This window comes from Trachypithecus francoisi, unplaced genomic scaffold, assembly GCF_009764315.1.
Source record: "Trachypithecus francoisi isolate TF-2019V2 unplaced genomic scaffold, Tfra_2.0 Lachesis_group15, whole genome shotgun sequence".
NCBI lineage: Eukaryota > Metazoa > Chordata > Mammalia > Primates > Cercopithecidae > Trachypithecus > Trachypithecus francoisi.
The window spans coordinates 62128076-62146129 of NW_022681460.1; the positions used below are offsets into that span (position 1 = coordinate 62128076).

At 39.2% G+C, this 18054-nt stretch overlaps 1 protein-coding gene across 4 annotated transcripts; it reads left to right on the forward strand.

Annotated features, from left to right (window-relative positions):
• The first annotated feature begins 884 nt into the window (after positions 1-884).
• MTRF1L (mitochondrial translational release factor 1 like) lies at positions 885-17608 on the forward strand. Of its 4 annotated transcripts, none has more exons than XR_004442885.1 (7): positions 885-1267; positions 6231-6310; positions 9529-9712; positions 10326-10489; positions 12045-12162; positions 13585-13819; positions 14904-14926. XR_004442885.1 is itself a non-coding variant. In XM_033235014.1 (7 exons), exons 1-7 carry the CDS (start codon positions 1006-1008, stop codon positions 15102-15104), a joined length of 1146 nt encoding a protein of 381 aa, XP_033090905.1. In that variant the 5' UTR covers positions 885-1005; the 3' UTR covers positions 15105-17608. The 4 variants fall into 4 exon arrangements, 3 of the variants coding, with proteins under 3 accessions (XP_033090905.1, XP_033090906.1, XP_033090907.1); XM_033235014.1 differs by having other exon boundaries at positions 13683-13819; positions 14904-17608; XM_033235016.1 differs by having other exon boundaries at positions 961-1267; positions 9554-9712; positions 13683-13819; positions 14904-16544.
• The last annotated feature ends 446 nt before the right edge of the window (positions 17609-18054 follow it).

The window sequence follows — 18054 nt, forward strand, 5'->3', positions numbered from 1 at the left end:
TAGGTAGTGCCAATTCCCAGATTGAGAGTTTAGCCCTCGCATTCTCAGGACTGTCTTGCTTGTGTTTATTCCCTCATATCTATTTCTCCGTTGAGCTGTGAACAGGTCTTTTGAAAAGTGCAAAGTATTGTGCCAATAAATGTCGGTATTGCTGGCACCTATCCGCTACCAGTTTTTTGGAAAGGGACGAGAGTTGGACTCCTGGAGGCAGATAGCTGAAGACTTTGTTGGGCTGTTGTTACTGTAACACGTAATCACTTCTTTAAAAGCTGACGATAAGTGGGACTAAGTGAAAATGGGCAGGTGAATAACAAAGTCCTTTGAAAGCAAGTAAATGACACGGCAATGAAGGGCACGCATGTCTATTGTGCAAATTCATTCAGTAGTTATCTCATAATACACTTATCACGTCCTTATTAACACGAACCTGACCCACCGTGGACAAGAGAAACATAAGCAGCAAAAAGGAAGAGGAATACACACACGCGTGTCCATAATAAAACTCGCTCTTGGAGACTCAGGACCAGCCGTGCACTGGAGACTTGACGACTTGCGTGGCTGTGACCTCCACCCTGCAGCGTCTAGACCCTCGATTGCCCTCCACTGCGGCTCTGGAGGTCCCGACTCAGGGCATGGGAAAGAAATCCTCACTATCAGAAAACAGAGGGGCAATTTGCTGCTCTCCCTTTCCGGCCCAACCCGACACCCATCAACAGGCTCCTTGTGAAGATGCTTTCAGAAGAGGCTCTCAAGGTCTCCCAAGCCCGCCCCGCCCCAATCACGCTCCGCTCAGCCCCCTCAACTTTTGGCCTCCAGGAAGTTCGCAACGTTCTCACGCTTGGCAGGAAGTTCCTGCCAAGGCTGCCGGAAAATCCTTTAAAAAACAGCGCGTGCGCTGGGCGGGGCTTGGTGAGCTCTCACCCCATCTCCAAGTTCCGGGTGTTGTCGCCAGGGCTGGCCTGTCGGGAACTTCCGGCTCCGGTCAGGCTCCGCGGTCTCGGCCTAATGATGCGGTCCTGGCTTCTGTGGGGCGCTGCCCGGTGCCTCTGTACCCGCGGGGCCATTGGCCCAGCCCGCCGGCCCCTGAGCTCCAGTAGCCCGCCGCTGGAGGAGCTGTTCGCCCGGGGCGGGCCCTTGCGGACCTTCCTCGAGCGCCAGGCGGGGTCTGAAGCCCATTTGAAGGTCAGGAGGCCGGAGTTGGCGGCAGTGATCAAACTGTTGAACGAGAAGGAGCAGGAGCTGCGGGAGACCGAGCCCTTGCTGCACGGTAAGAGCTGGGCCCGGGGGAGCGGCGTCAAAGCACATTCTTGACTCTTCGTTTGTCTTTTCCACTACCCACACTACCCAAGTTCGAAACTCTTACTAACTTGCAGCCGTTTTTATTTTGGATCAGAGGTAAGGACATCATTACTTGCTCTCTGATCCTATCCTCCCCTGTGGGCGCTCTTGTGCTCCTTTGCCACGGTGCTCTGCCCCCCTTTCCATGCTTATTAGTTGTGTATTCGGGCAAGAGATCATTAGCTCAGCAAGGATAAATAAGGCACTGTCCCTGTGATGGGTTCCACAGCGGTGTTTCTCAAAGTGTGGTGTGGAGACCCATCTGCAGTAGTATCGGGGGCAGTGCTTGTTAATAGCAGACTTAGGACTCAGAATCTCAGACCTAGACGTGCTTTTTTCTTTTTTTCTTTTTAGACGGAGTTTCGCTGTCTTGCCCAGACTGGAGTGCAGTGGCGCGATCTCGGCTCACTGCAAACTCCGCCTCCCAGGTTCACACCATTCTCCTGCCTCAGCCTCCGGAGTAGCTGGGACTACAGGCGCCCTAATTTTTTGTATTTTTAGTAGAGACGGGGTTTCACCGTGTTAGCCAGTCTGGTCTCGATCTCCTGACCTCGTGATTCGGCCTCCCAAAGTGCTGGGATTACAGGTGTGAGCCACCGTGCCAGGCCTAGACGTGCATTTAACAAGTTTCCCAAGTGATTCTGGAATGAGGCTTAAGTGTCTGCATTACTATAAGCTCCCAGGCCTGCCAAGCTGTTGGTCCAGGCACCACTTTGGGTAGCAAGCTTCCACAGAGATTCGCAGTCTAGTGAGGGACATAATTAATTACCTGTAATATAGCTGAAAGTAATAGATATAAATGTATGAATAAAGACCTAGGAGAGCAAGAACTTGTTAAACACTGGGGAGGTGTAAAGGCCCACCCATACAGGATATAATAATAGTTTAACTTGTATTGATCCCTTACTGTACTCCAGGGTTTTAGTCAGGCACCACTAATTACTAAAAAAATTATGGAAATAGCTTTTAGGCGCTTACAGTCTAGTAAGGGAGATGTGTAAGAAGTAAAAATATTAAGTGACTTTTATAAAGATTAGTGTTTAACATCTGCAATAAACCCCAGAGTGTTATCAAAAACAAAGGCTGGCATTTAAGTGTATCGCGAAGGGTAAGCAGGAGGTTGTCTGTCAGATGGTACAAGAGATTGAAGGCAGAGAGGTGACCGACCGACCTAGGTAAAGGTACTAAATTGGGAAACTCAATATAGCCTAAGTATAGAATAGGTGGGAGATGATAATGTCATAGAAACATGAAGCCAGAAAGACAGTTAAGAACCTTGCAAGACAAAAAATTTGAATTTATTTTTTATAGACCATGGAAAGTTGCATATGTTTTTAAGCAGAGAAGTCACGTCTTTGTAAAGAAAAGTTAATGGTGGCATGCGTTGAGGATGAATTGGAGTATTCTCCAGAAACCCTGGTGACTGACAGGCCAGGGAGGAGGCAGTTGAAACAATCCAAAGAAGAAATGGTGATAGGAATAGGTCTGACTCACAAAACATTCTGAGGAACCAATTAGGATTTAGTGGCTTATGTCCTGAGAAGGATGAAGGAGAGAGAGTTAATTCTAAGAAAAGTCTTAGGTTTCTGGCTTCAGCACACGAGTGGTACTGTTAATTAAGACGAAAGTATAAAAGTTGGACCAAATTTTTTCAAAAGATGAGTTTTGCACTGAATGCCATATTAAGTTAAAAATACCTGTGAAAAGTAATTCCAATAAAGATATCTGTACTAGTCTAGGAGAAAAAATTACTGACATAGGAGAAAAATTGAGCCCAAATAATCATAAGAGACCTCTTGAGATATACAGTACGTGGTAAACTAAACCTTACAAGTAGATGAGAACACTCAGGGAAAATTCATTAAGATAGAAAGAAGTCTAAAAAGGCCAGAAATACATAGTATTTGAGGAGCAGGCAGAGAAGAAAGTTATAAAAGGTTAAGAAAAAAACAGCCAGAGCTTTGTGACCTTGAAGTAGATAAATAAATGAAGCTGTAGAAGCCAATTAAAGAAAATTTCAAGAAGTAAGAGATCCTTGGCCAGGCGTGGTGGCTCACGCCTCTAATCCCAGCACTTTGAGAGGCCCAGGTGGGTGGATCACTTGAGCCCAGGAGTTCGAGACCAGCCTGGGCAACATCGCAAAACCCTGACTCTACAAACAGTGCAGAATTAGCTGGGCATGCTGGTGCGTGCTTGTTGTCCCAGCTACTTGAGAGGCTGAGGTGGGAGAATTGCTTGAACTTGGGAGGTGGAGGTTGCAGTGAGCCAAGATGGTGCCACTGCACTCCAGCCTGAGTGACAGCGCAAGACCCTGCCTCAAAAAAAAAAAAAAAAAAAAAAAATTCCTCAGTACCTGACATAGAAAGGTAAAACTCAACCTTTTCAGCTCACACTGAAATAACTCTTTCGATTTGGCAATTTTGTTATTGGTAATTTGAATAAAAATAGTCTTGATATGATTATAGAATCCAATGTAACAGCTTGAAAGGTAAATTAGAGTTAACAGGAGAAAAGTAATAAAAATGGCATTTTATCTCCAGAAATGTGGGTGGGAAAAGAGGGGTGACAATAAGCAGCTACTCAAAGGATTGAAAAGAATGGGATCCATTTAGAATGGGAAACCATAAACATCTTTGTAGGGAAAGGGGAAGGCGGGCACATGGTAGGTGTCCAGTAAACATATGTTGATTTATAATATTCAAGAGAAATTAAAGAAGTAGTGTATTACCATTGGCTGTGAGTAACTCCTCATTTTAAACCCTTTAGAGCTGCGCTGTCCAATATAGTAGCCAGTTGCCACACAGCTGTTGAGCATCTATTTGTGGCTAGTCTGAATTGAGGTGTTTAAGTGTAAAATACATATAGATTTCAAACACTTGGTATAGAAAGTAATATTTTTATGTTAATTACATGTCGAAATAATATTTGGAGCATATTGGGTTAAATAAAATATAGTTTTTAAATTACTTCTAGACTCTAGTTCCAATCTCCTTATCTTTGCAGAACTGAAAGGCACCTTAGAGATCATCCAGCTCAGAACTTTCATTTCATTCTTGTCATAACTGAGAGAAGTTGAGCCTATTGCCCTAACAGTACCTTAGCGATTAAACTAGGGCTAGAATTCATTTTTGCTTTTCCTAACTCAACACATTTTCCATTCTACCAGATTTCTTCCATACCATATGCATGCCAAAATATTTTTTTTTTTTTTTTTTTTTTGAGACGGAGTCTTGCTCTGCCGCCCGGGCTGGAGTGCAGTGGCCGGATCTCAGCTCACTGCAAGCTCCGCCTCCCAGGTTCACGCCATTCTCCTGCCTCAGTCTCCCGAGTAGCTGGGACTACAGGCGCCTGCCACCACGCCTGGGTAGTTTTTTGTATTTTTTTAGTAGAGACGGGGTTTCACCGTGTTAGCCAGGATGGTCTCGATCTCCTGACCTCGTGATCCGCCCGTCTCGGCCTCCCAAAGTGCTGGGATTACAGGCTTAAGCCACCGCGCCCGGCCCAAAATAATTTTCAGCAGTGCTTCCTGTACTTGCTTATTTCAGTTTTGCTGTTGTAATTCTCTCCTTGAGTTAATCTTTCTTTCCTTTTTCTGCCCATTCCAAAATCAACAGATTCCTTCAAGGTGCAGCTGTTTTAATATTTAATCACATAGTGTATTAGTCTGTTTTCACACTGCTGATAAAGACATACCCAAGACGGGGTAATTTTTAAGAAAAAAAGGTTTAATAGACTCACAGTTCCACGTGGCTGGGGAGGTCTCACAATCATGGTGGAAGGCAAAAGGCACTTCTTACATGGCAGCAGACAAGAGAGAGAACTTGTGCAGGGGAACTCTTCTTTATAAAACCATCAGATCTTGTGAGACTTACTCACTATCACGAGAACAGCACGGGAAATACCTGCCCCCATGATTCAGTTACCTCCCACAACAGGTGGGAATTGTGGGAGCTACAAATCAAAATGAGATTTGGGTGGGGACACAGCCAAACCATATCACATAGTGGTTTAGGTTATTTTTTGTTTTCCTCTTTTAGAAAAATGTAAAGAAACGAAAATTATCTATAATGCTTTCTTGAGGGCAGGTCTTACATATGTATTATCCCAGTTCCCAGCACGGTTGGTTCTTAATAGAGAAGCATACAGATACTTTGTAAGGGTTTGAACTTTCCATAGAGAGAACAATTTGTTAATAGCCAGAAATTTTCCCTTTCCTCCTCCTTTATATAGGCTGCATATCATCTATAGGGTAGAGGAATGAGAAAGTATGTTTTATAAGATAAAAATGAAAATTTAAAGATGAAACAACAATAAGGATAAAGCCAGAGAGAGAGAGAGGAGTACTTCATATAAACATTCTGTGTACATTAGGCAGAGTCTAATAAATGTTTTTGGGTGGATACTAAAATACTAATGAAACATTTGCTTATAAGAGAATAAATAACTTTCTACTTTTTAATTGAATTTTAGTTTTACTGATGTAAACTTCTGTATCCCTTCTGTCCATCTTATTAGCTAAATGCAGTCATTGGTTATTGTACAGTCTAAGTTGGAAGCCTAAAAGCATATTTATTAAAGTGCATATTTCACAGAGATGAAATTATGGAAGAGTTTAGCTTCTTTATATTTTTATAGAAATTTTTATTTTACTTTCTTTTGTCAGAAAAAAAAATTTATACTTACATGCTTATGAAAACTAATACATAAAATGGTGAAATGGATTGAAAGGACATTTATTGAAAGGCATTTATTGAATGGCATTTATTGAAAGGACAAGATAGACATTTTAGTTTTCTCTTCAGCTATAATAACCATAAAACTATTTCCTAGAAGTCTGCTGGCAGTTTAACACTAATTAAGGAAAACCTTAACTTCTGCCCTTTTTTTCCTAGATGAGAATGAAGATTTAAGGAAACTTGCAGAGAATGAAATAACTCTGTGTCAAAAAGAAATAACTCAGCTGAAGCATCAGGTATGGTATTTCTGCAAAGAATAAAGCATTTGTGCTATTCTTAGGCATTAAAGTTTATTAAAGGTTTATAAAAACAAAGAAGTGACTAGCTTGTTACTGTTTAGAATAAATTGGGTTTTTAAAATTTATTTTCTAGATTTATTGAGATATATATTGACCCCCAAAATTGCATATATTTAAGGTGTATGATGTGATGTTTTGATATATGCATACATTTGGAAATGATTATGACTATCAATAAACTGGCTTTTAAAGAACAAACTTCACGTGGTCCTGTTTTCATCATACAAAAAGTACTGTACAGCTCTCACAGAAAGGTAAATGTCACAGTGATAGTATTTTCTGGAAAGGAAGCGAAATAGTGACGTATCTTCCCTCTTTTTTTTTTTTTTTTTTTTTTAAGAAGGTTAGAGGTAGACATGGGGCAGAAGAGGTTATATATGAAAGGACTTCAAAAGTTTTTGGAAAACTGGAATTAAAAGATATATATATATATATAAACTTTAATGTATTGACATAAGTGCCACCAACTATCAAGTTCAAGACACTTTTGTAAGCAAAAAGGTAATATACCAGCATTTAATGTATCCCTAAAGAACTGAGGGTCCTGGGAATTTAACCATGTCAATGTAGTCTTTTTTATATTATTAACTAAAGAACAATGGGTACCCTTTACAAACTTTTTAAGATTAGGAAACAAAAAAGGAGAAGCCAGATAAGGACTGTAACATGAATGCCTATGGATTTCCCATTGAAACTCTCAAAATTGCCTCTGTTGGATGAGAGGAATGAGCAGGAGCACCGGTGTAGGAGAGGACTCTGGTGAAGCTGTCCCTGGTATTTTGCTAAAACTCTGGCTGATTTTCTCAAAACCCTCCTAGTAAGCAGATACTGTTGTTCTTTGGCCATCCAGAATGTCAATAAGGAAGATGCCTTGAGCATCCCCAAAACGACTATTGCCATGACCTTTGCCCCTAGCCAGTCTGCTTTCGCTTTGACTGGACCCCTTCCACATCTTGGTGGCCATTGTTTTGATTATGCTCTGTCTCCAGGATCATACTGGTAAAGCCATGTTTCACTTGCGGTTACAATTCAAAGAAATGCTTCAGGATCTTGATCCAATTTGTTTAAAATTTCTATTGAAAGCTCTGCTTTTGCCTCCAGCTGATCTGCATGCAAAGGTTCTGGCACCCATCCAGAGGAAAGTTTGCTCACCTTTAATTTTTTTGTCAGAATTTTATAAGCTGAACCAGTTGAGATGTCTTTTGGTGTGGCTGTTGTTTCTGCTGTTAACCATCAGTCCTCTTCAATTAGGGCACAAATAAGATTAATTTTTTTCCTCACAAACTGATGTGGATGGTCTGCCACTGTGGACTTCTTCTTCAACATCATCTTGTCTCTACGTAAAACGAGTTCTCCATTTGTAAACTGCTGATTTCTTCAGGGCATTGTCCCTGTAAACTTTTTCATAAAGCATCAATGATTTCACCATTCTTCCACCCAAGCTTCACCAGCAATTTAATGTTTCTTCTTGCTTCAGTTTTAGCAGAACTGATATGCCCTTTTTAGTGCCTTAAACTAGAACCTGTAACTTCTTATAACAAGTTAGCATGAGTTTATTTTGTTACAAAATAACTTTGAAATACAACTTCTTGAAGTCCCCTGGTACAGTGATAGTAGACCGTGAGCCTCAGGGCCAGGAATATTTATTTTGCATCTCTTACACTATTTAGAATGTCAGACCTAGAGTAAGCCCTCAGGATTTTAAGAATTGGATTACACTGCATTGATTATACATCCAGGAGAATTACAGAACATATAGAGTTAATGAAGAATAATTATATGAAATTAGAGCCACTCTTTGCTAATTCTGTAAAGCAGAGACTAAAGGCTGACAGCAGTTACCTCTGGGGATAAGTGAAAGAATGTGTTAGGTAAGGAAGGACCCAGGAAAGGGGGTACTTATTTTTGAGAATCTGCCTTCCCTTTAGCCAAATGTGAAATTTACTAAAAACTAATGTTCCTATAACCTATGTTAGAAGCGGAGAATTCCACTATAAGGTGAAAAGTGTAGTGTAGCTCGCGTTTTACCCATTTTCTAAATTAAATTTTGTGTGAATAAGAAGGATATGTGTATTAAAGGTTTCTGTTCAATGTGTAGTAATCAACAAACAGAAGTAAAATCCATTTGTTCAAAATTTGAATGATAATGTTGTATTGGCATCGGCTAGAGAGACGGAAAAGTAGTAACTAGCATGGCTTCTGACCAATGTCTAGGGTGAGCAGTGTACTCAGGTATATTCAGGTTCAATTCTAGCTCTTCTACTTACTTTCGAGTTGGGTAATGTTGAGCCACTAGATTATTCAACCCCTGTAAAGTTAGTTTCACATCTTAAGGTAGAACTGTTAATAATACTTACCCCAGATTGTTTTAAGAATTAAAGCATGTACAGTGCTTAGAATGCCTGCCATATATTAAAGAACCAATAAAATGTTGGTAGCTTTTCTTATTAATTAACTTAATCTAAGAAGTCTTTATTCTAGATCCCCTTGATTAGAAACATACTATTGTAATGGAGGGAAGACTGATCTAGGCACAAAAGTTTGTGTTCTTGTGCCTGCTTGGTCAGTAACTAACACTTTGCCCTTAAACAAGTCATTTAATCTCTGTTAACCTCTGTTTCCTTTACATGTAAGATTAAATAATTGGACCAGATAATCTCTAAGGGCCTTTTTAGTTTCAAAATTACAAGTTTATCTTCCATAATAAGAAATCTTAAAATAATACAAATGCAGTTTTGAGTGCTTTTGGTTTTCTGCCATACTGGGCCTTAAATTTCAACAGGAAGGAGCTAGAATCTTCTTTTGCTTTCTACAACAGTGTAATTTCCTAATCACAGCAAGTACTTAGTTCTTATTAACAGAAGAGAGAACTGATATAAAGCATACAAGAACTCCAACAGAAAATAAAACAAGCCAGAAGTTTTAGCTGAATCTTACAGCATTTATAATATAGTTGTAACATTAATACTTTATGGAAGTTACACATTATACAGTTCTAATTGGCAAGATGGTTGAACAGTACTCAGCAATATTAAATTATTTGCTTGGAGAAACAAGTTAAAATTTAAAATTCCTGAATCTAATCATTTAGCTTTTTATTTTTTGGTAAAATTTAAATCTTAATTATAGGAGGGGTGATATTTTTGTATTTACAGATTATCTTACTTTTGGTTCCCTCAGAAGAAACAGATGAAAATGATTTGATCCTGGAAGTAACTGCAGGAGTTGGAGGTCAGGAGGCAATGTTGTTTACTTCAGAGATATTTGATATGTATCAACAATATGCCGCATTTAAAAGATGGCATTTTGAAACCCTGGAATATTTTCCAAGTGAAATAGGTCAGTAAACTATTCGTTTTGTTTCGGGTAAAGTGTTTAGGAAAAGAGTTGGAAAGACCATGACTAGGCTTTAGAACTTATCTGTAAGGATGCTTATGTAGTTTTATGCTCATCCTTTACCTAATAAATTTGAATGCAAATACAATAATTTTGAAATGACCTATAAAATCTCATGGAGAGTCCTTCAATAATACTAACCATTGAATTGCTAACAGTCTTTAAAAGTAGTCTTAGATATGTTACTGATGTCAATTGATTAGCCTCATACATGTTTTGTTTAGTACTTGTAAGCAGTAAAGATAAATATTAAAACACTAAATATTTTAATGTTTTACAGTCTCCATGTTTATCTCCTTTTATAACTTTAAAAATATACCTCAAGATTTTTACAGTCTCCATGTTTATCTCCTTTTATGAGTTTAAAAATATAGTTCAAGCGGAGCTTGCAGTGAGCTGAGATCCGGCCACTGCACTCCAGCCTGGGCGACAGAGCGAGACTCCGTCTCAACAACAACAACAAAAATATAGTTCAAGATAGTAGATGTGATTGATGATCAATTATTTATAAATGGCAGGAATAATAAAAATAATTCTATTTCCCTGTATTTTCAAGGTGGCCTTAGACATGCGTCTGCCAGCATTGGGGGTTCAGAAGCCTATAGGCACATGAAATTTGAAGGAGGTGTGCACAGAGTACAAAGAGTGCCAAAGACAGAAAAGCAAGGCCGCATCCATACTAGCACCATGACTGTAGCGATATTACCCCAGCCTACTGAGGTAAGGCATAAGCCCTTCTCCTTGGAATCCTGGGCCTAGCACAGTGCCTTGCCCCCAGAATAACATTTAGAGTTTACTGAATTGAGTATCGATTTGGTCTTGGAAGCTTGTGTATTTTGAGTTGTATATTATCTCAGTCTAAAAAATATGTTATAATGTTAAAAATCAAGGATTTGTAAATGATACAATGTTGCATTGTCTGTGTATTAATATTTTCCTAATAAGTAGTTACTGTGAGATCATCTCTGTGGGTGAAATAATAACCTATTTAAATATGGACTGGTTGCCTTTATAATGACTTCTGCCTTGTGTGACTGGTTTATGGGGTATTAACAGCAACAATCCTATTTAACAAAGGTAATTAACAGAACTGCTGCTTCATAACCCAGTTACATTAAAATTAAAATATATTGTTATACTGTTCATAATGAGTATACTTTTTCTCACAAAGCAAATTCTCAGTCTATATATTTAAGATAACTTAGTGTAGGAGTTCTGTTTTGCCTCATTTCCTTTCTGCTAAAAAGTGATAGGAGATATCTGACTTGTTTTTCAGAATGAAGTGTGAATGCTTTGAGAAGGAACTCTCAGTGGTTCCTATGCTAATTTTGGGAAAAAGTGCTATTGACTCTGTAATAGGTTTCATGGAGTTCCTTTCTTTAGGTCTTCATAGTTTCTTCAGATCTAATTTTTGTGTGAAGCGTAGATGAGACACTAAACAGTTAAGGGAGAGAGTGAAGTAGAATAAATGGCAGGAGCCACACCTAGCAACCTAGTCACTTAAGTATCTTGGGGTGGAAGTTTTCAGGAAAAGATGAGACACCTGAGGTCCATGTATCATCTTAATTCTTCTAGCAACCATAAGAGGGAGTCACACAGGGAAACATAGAGGTGGAAGGCCCAGGGAATGGTAGGATTCTTACCGCGAGCATTGCAGACATGTCACAGAATGGTTCTTAGTTGTTCATGAAACAGTGCTTTTGATGGTGGCTCCCAGGGCAAAGCATTACCTTGACCTCAGAACCCAGTGTGTTGAGGAATTGAGACCCATGATTTCTTGGTCACTCCCATTTCCATTTGGTTCATCTTTGCCTCCAAATATGTTTGAAATAAAACAAAACAGACCCTTCCCACAGTTCTGAAGCTACCATTGTGTGCGTGTGTGTGGTTTTTTCCCTGCTGCTAGGCTCTTTAAACTCAGAAAAATTTGAAAAAACCTTTCCTTAGCTCACGCATTCAGTTCTAAAAGTAGGCAGAATAGTATCAAGTTCTACTGTTTCTTTGGTAAGAAATGGGTAAAGAGAAGCCAGGTTTCTGAGAACTAGAAAGGATTTGTTTTTCAAAACTGTACAATCCTGTACTATTTCGATTCCTTACTCTTCCAAAAAGCAAAGCAGTTTTAAATTGGTATCCTTCTAGCTACTTTCTAGTCTTAAAATTAAACCTCCCAAATATATGAATTCTGTTCATGTTGTGTATTTATAAATGGGTCGCTCTTGCCTTTATAAAGTTGGTACATATAACCTTTTAAAATACCAGTTTTTCTTCTGTGTAGTTTAATCTCGTGATTAATCCGAAAGATTTGAGAATTGACACTAAGCGAGCCAGTGGAGCTGGGGGGCAGCATGTAAATACCACAGACAGTGCTGTCCGGATAGTTCATCTTCCAACAGGTGTGTACTTATTCCTTCAACATATGACACCAAAGAAATCAATTTTGGAATAATTTGACTAATTTTCCACTGAAATAGATCCTTGGTTACCAGAGAAATGTATACTACTAAGGATTATTATTAAATACTTGATTTACTTAGAATCCTTGCCTGATACTCTGGGGGATAATTGCAAGGCCAGGAAGAAGGAGGGATCCAAAATCAGGGAATGTCTGTATTAATGATTTATAGAAGGTGTGGATGGTCCTTCCAGGTGGAGTTCTGAGGTTTATACTTAAAAAGAAAATTCTCACAATGAAGTTATTATCATGGGTTCTTTATCAGAAAATGCTCTAAATCATTGGTTCTGAGCATTTTTGCAGGGGAGGGGAACATGGCCTCCTTTGAAAAACTGATATGAAAGCATTGTACAGTTTTGCATATAACTGCAGGGGCTTCTTTCCATTAACTTCATTCACATACCTCCAGGGGATCTGATTCTAGATAGTTAGGCAAAGGGACTACATCCAAATCTTTTAAGTCTCCAGTACACTGTAGGTTGAACTAAACGTCTTTCACAAGTATTACCACAGTGATTCACATGTGATAATGCATATGGATAGCAAATCTCAGTTATCTAGAAGGGAAACAAGAATCTCTTACTATGACTGATTTCAAAGGGGCATAATCCCTATTAACTAATAGTGGTTGAGGCCAGTACTGGATTGTTATGATTTTGTTCTTTTAATTATGGGAATATCCTTAGGTTAAACTGGATGATGTCTTAGGTAATACAGAATACAAAACAGGAATTGGGGGGAAAAAATGGATAGCCTAAAAAAATTAAGTGATTTTCTCTAGTAATAGGATTTCTTATTTATCTTCGTTTCTGTAAGTAGTTGTTACTTTTAAAACATGGTGGCTAGCTGAGGGGAAACAATCCGTATTAAATGATTTATGCTGATTTTTTAGTATGTATGCCTTCAGTATAGAAATACTTTGTGCTAGGCACAGTGTGTGTGGCTCACGCCTGTAATCCCAGCACTTTGGGAGGCTGAGGCGGGCGGATCATGAGGTCAGGAGATCAAGACGATCCTGACTAACATGGTGAAACCCTGTCTCTACTAAAAATACAAAAAAAAATTAGCCAGGCGTGGTGGCAGGCGCCTGTAGTCCCAGCTACTGGGGAGACTGAGGCAGGAGAATCGCTTGAACCCGGGAGGCAGAGCTTGCAGTGAGCCAAGATATCACCACTGCACTCCAGCCTGGGTGACAGAGTGAGACTCCATCTCAAACAAAAAAAAAAAAAAAAGAAAGAAATACTTTGTGCTATTTGTGCTATTGCTCAAACTTAAATTTTCAGTTTTCTGATAAACTCTGCAAAAGTGAAGTCTATAGTCTCTCCCTTTTTTATTAGAGTCCTGTTTTTTCCTCCTCATAAAGGAAGAAGAAAAAGGATGAGGAGGAAAAGGAGTATTCCTTGATAATAAGTAAAGAAGATTTTTCTATTAAAACTTTTTAATTCTCGTAACACTATTCAGGTGTTGTTTCTGAATGTCAACAAGAGAGATCTCAACTGAAAAACAGAGAGCTGGCTATGACAAAGTTACGTGCAAAACTGTACAGCATGCATCTAGAAAAAGAAGCAAATAAAAGACAGAATGCTAGAAAAATTCAGGTAAAAAATGAATTTTAAAAATGCTTTTAAAGGATAGAAATATTTTTATATAATTCAGCTTTTTTTAAAATAACTCAGTTTTTACATATCATATTTGTTTTAACCTGTGTTGAAAACAATTCAGGTAGTGAGGGCTATCCTTGTTTGATAGTAATCTTACACCTCTGCCCTGTTTTCTATATTCAAAGGTATTTTTCTCAGACTTTTAATCAGTTACTAAAAATAAAGATATATACTGAGTCCTCATTCATTTTTAATCCTTTGAAATTGTAATATGCAAGGAAGTTTGAAATCTAACTCAACTTGGCTTTCTTCCTGTTTGGTGTTTAATTTTTGTTGTTGTTGTTTGTTATTGAGATAGAGTTTCGCTCTTGTCACCCAGGCTGGAGTGCAGTGGCGCGATCTCGGCTCATTGCAACCTCTGCTTCCTGGGTTCAAGCGATTCTCCTGCCTCAGCCTCCTGAGTAGCTGGGATTATAGGTGTCCGCCAGCACACTCGGCTAATTTTTTGTATTTTTACTAGAGACGGGGTTCCGCCATGTTGGGCAGCCTGGTCTTGAACTCCTGACCTCAGGTGATCTACCCACTTCAGCCTCCCAAAGTGCTGAGATTACAGGCATGAGCCACTGCGCCCTGCCAGTATTTAATTTTATAACTACAGAGCCTTTTAAGAACTCCTTAATATGGGAAACTCACCGCCTTGTTATCACGGAAGACAACTGCATTAATTCACAGAGATAATACGTATTCAGCGACTATAGGAATAGCAACTATGTGCCAGGCTCTATACCCATCATCACTGGGTAGCAGACACTGTATTTTGCAGATGGGGAAACTAAGTTGCCTGAGGTCATAGAACATTGAAGTGGCTGAGGCAGGATTCAGATATTAATCTGATTTTAGAGCACATGTTCTTTTTCTATATCATGTTCCCATGTCATTTGGGGATTCTAAGTGTTTAAAACCTGATTCTCGCATTTCGATTCATGTTATAAATCAAGAACTTAAGTCTCCAGATCAGTTAAATTTGTAGGTTTAAATTGCCCTGAATCTAACTGAATCTCATCTTTTTTTCTATATACAGATTGGAAGTAAAGGAAGATCAGAGAAAATAAGAACATATAATTTTCCACAGAACCGGGTCACAGATCACAGAATAAGCAAGACACTGCATGATCTTGAAACTTTTATGCAGGGAGATTATCTACTGGATGAACTTGTACAGTCATTGAAGGAATACGCCAATTATGAATCTTTAGTAGAAATTATTTCCCAAAAAGTTTAAGTTGATTTGTTATTTATAGACTTTCGTAGCTTAGAAAAATTCTACAGCACATCCACATAGGGTGAAGATACCCTTATTCTCTTAAAAAACATGAGTTAACACAGTTGGAGGTAATATGTGTATTTTGAAGTCATAATTTACACAGATCTCTCTCAATGCATTAGCAAAAATCATACAATATACAGATGGTCCTTGATTTACATTGTGGTTAATTCCCAGTAAACCCATCATAAGTTAAAAAAGAATATAACGTTAGCAACACAGCAGCCTCCTACTTAATGACAGCTTGATGTAACAATTTTCCAATTTTACTGTGGTATGAAAGAGGCATGATTCGTAAGTCCTAAGGAGCTCCTCAGCTTGAAATAGGCCTGCATCCCTGTAAACCCATCATAAAGTCAAAAAAATCCTAAAACCATCATAAGTTGGTGACCACCTGTAATCATGACGTAGTGGTAAATCTTGGACACTTCCTTACAATAAGTAGACAAAGGAAAATCATCCTTTGTCCTGTTCTATGTAAGTATTTAATGTTCAAAAATTCAGTTTAAATATTATGAAAAACTTTAAACATAAAGTAGTAGAAATATGACAGTAAATACTGTATCCTGATATCTAGTCAGGAGACAGAAACCATACCATTAACTTGAACAGGGATAATTTTAATATAAAAAAACTGTTAACTGATAATGGTATCAGCTTTTAAGAGGCATGAAAGAGCTACGATGTTCTAGGACTGAGAGTACCCAAGTTCAGAATACCCTTGAAAGGGGCTCCCCTTACCCATGGTGAAGTCAGGCCTAATGGAGAGAGAGTGGCTATAGCCTCCTCAGTGATGGGGAAATTCCCTGTCTTGCCTTGAGCCAGAGCTGGTGTACAGCTGGTGGATCGGGTCTTAGAAGCAAAGAACCTCACACCCTCTACTGGTAAGCCAGAAGCCTCTTGCCAGGGTGTGAGCAAAACTTGGACAGGAACTCTCAGTAGATGTTTGTGTTTGTCAAGACTCTCCAGACAAACTCCCTTAAAAGGATTGGCTTGTGTGATTATTATTAAGTCCAACAAGTCCAAAAGCTGGAGTGTGAGGCAAGAGGCTGGAGACCCAGGAAAGCTGATAGTGCAGGTCCAGTCCAAAGGTATCTGTTGGAGGATTCTCTTGTTCTTGGAAGAGGACAGTCATTTTTTCTCTTCAGACCTCCACCTGACTGGATCAAGCCCACTAACATTGAGGAGGGCAGTCTGCATTACTCAAAGTTCACTGATTTAAATGTCAATCTCATGTAAAAACACCCTCACAGAAACACCTAGCATAATGTTTGACCTTATAATTGGAAAATCAGAGCAGAAGTTAAATCTCTTAAAAAAAAAGTATGACCCAGTAGCTAGGCACCCTGTGGCCCAGCCAAGTTGACACATAAAATTAACTGTCACAATATCATCTTAGAAGCAAGAGAAGCCCCTTTATTCTGCAGTGCCCCTCTACCAACACCTTCTGACAAAGAACATGGTGCTATTTGGCATAGGAGAAATGTTCAGTTTGCTATGGCTTGAATGTGTCCCCTCAAATTCAAGTGTTGCCAATGTGACAGCATCAAGAGGTGGGCCATTTAAGAGATCACTAGGCCATGAGGGATTCTCTCAGGACTGGGGTGAAGGCCCTTAATAAAAGAGGCTTCAGGGAGCATCCTGCTAGCTTGCCTTCTGTATGTGAGAACACAGCAAGAAAGCCCTAGTCAACAAGTGCAAGCTCCTTGATCTTAGACTTCCCATCCTCCAGCACTGTGAGAAATACATTTCTGTTCTTTACAAATTACCCAGTCACCTGTATTCTGTTAAAGCAGCACAAAATGAAGATAACATACCTGAACACCTGAACATTCTTCACAAGGTAGTAAATGTACTGCTTTATTCTGGTCTCAGTATTGTGTGCTCAATAAGGAAATGAGAAAGGGTGGATCAAGGTATAGGATAAACAAGTTACTGCTAGACCTCTCACAATGCCATTAATGGTAAGACTGTATTTTTGTCATTCTTGTCTCTTCGGAAGCTAACACCATGCTATAATAGGCACTAAATAGATGTGTAAAAACATACCTTGTTTGTCTAGAAATCTGGTGTACTGCTCAGAAAGAACCAAAATTCAACTTAATTTCAAAGGGCCTGAAGCACTAATTAATCAAAATTCTTAGTTTTTAATGGTACTACCACTCTCAAATTTAAAATGGCATCTTAAGTTCCCCTTCCTCGTGTTGGATTTATTGCTAAAACCTGCAATCCTTTTTAGTTCCATTACCACTGCTCTTGTCCAGAATTACTTCTCAGACTACTTAATAGTCACCTGACTTCTCCCCTGCATCCTATTTGCTGTCTAATTCTGGTTACAAATAAGTAACTGCCAAATTAATCTTTCTAAAAAGCAAGACTGATTTCGTCACTCCTTTGCTCAACAATGTAAAATCTCCCATTGCCTCCCAAATAAAACCAGCTCTCCACTGTGTATACATCCATGATCTGTATTCAGCATCATTTTGTATTAGCTCACTTTCCACAACACCCCCCATGCCACATCAAATTATCTTAATAAATGCAACTGCATTTACCCTTTCCCTTACTTTGTTCTTTATGTTGTAGAAGGCCTCCTTTGTGCCTGTTTCTTCAGAAGACATCCCCTACAGCCATGGTTCTCATCCAGAGGGCCTTTGGCCCCCAGGAGACATCTGGCAATGTTTAGAGACAGTTATCACAACTCGAAGACAGAATAAAAGAGATGCTGCTAAACACCCTACAACAATTATCTGGCCCAAAAGTGCTGAGGTTAAGAAGCCCTGTCCTACAGATTATTCCCTTATCCTGGTACATAGAAGTAACTCATTTTTTCTATGAAAATTTCCACAATTTTCTTTTTGAGATGGAGTTTCACTCTTGTTGGCCAGGCTGGAGTGTAATGGCATGG

Coding starts and splice junctions, on each gene's coding strand:
- MTRF1L (XM_033235014.1), top strand. CDS start 1,006: ATGATGCGGTCCTGGCTTCTGTGGGGCGCTGCCCGGTGCCTCTGTACC. Junction 9,713..10,325: donor ATATTTTCCAAGTGAAATAG/GTCAGTAAACTA, acceptor TGTATTTTCAAG/GTGGCCTTAGACATGCGTCT. Junction 10,490..12,044: donor TATTACCCCAGCCTACTGAG/GTAAGGCATAAG, acceptor TCTTCTGTGTAG/TTTAATCTCGTGATTAATCC.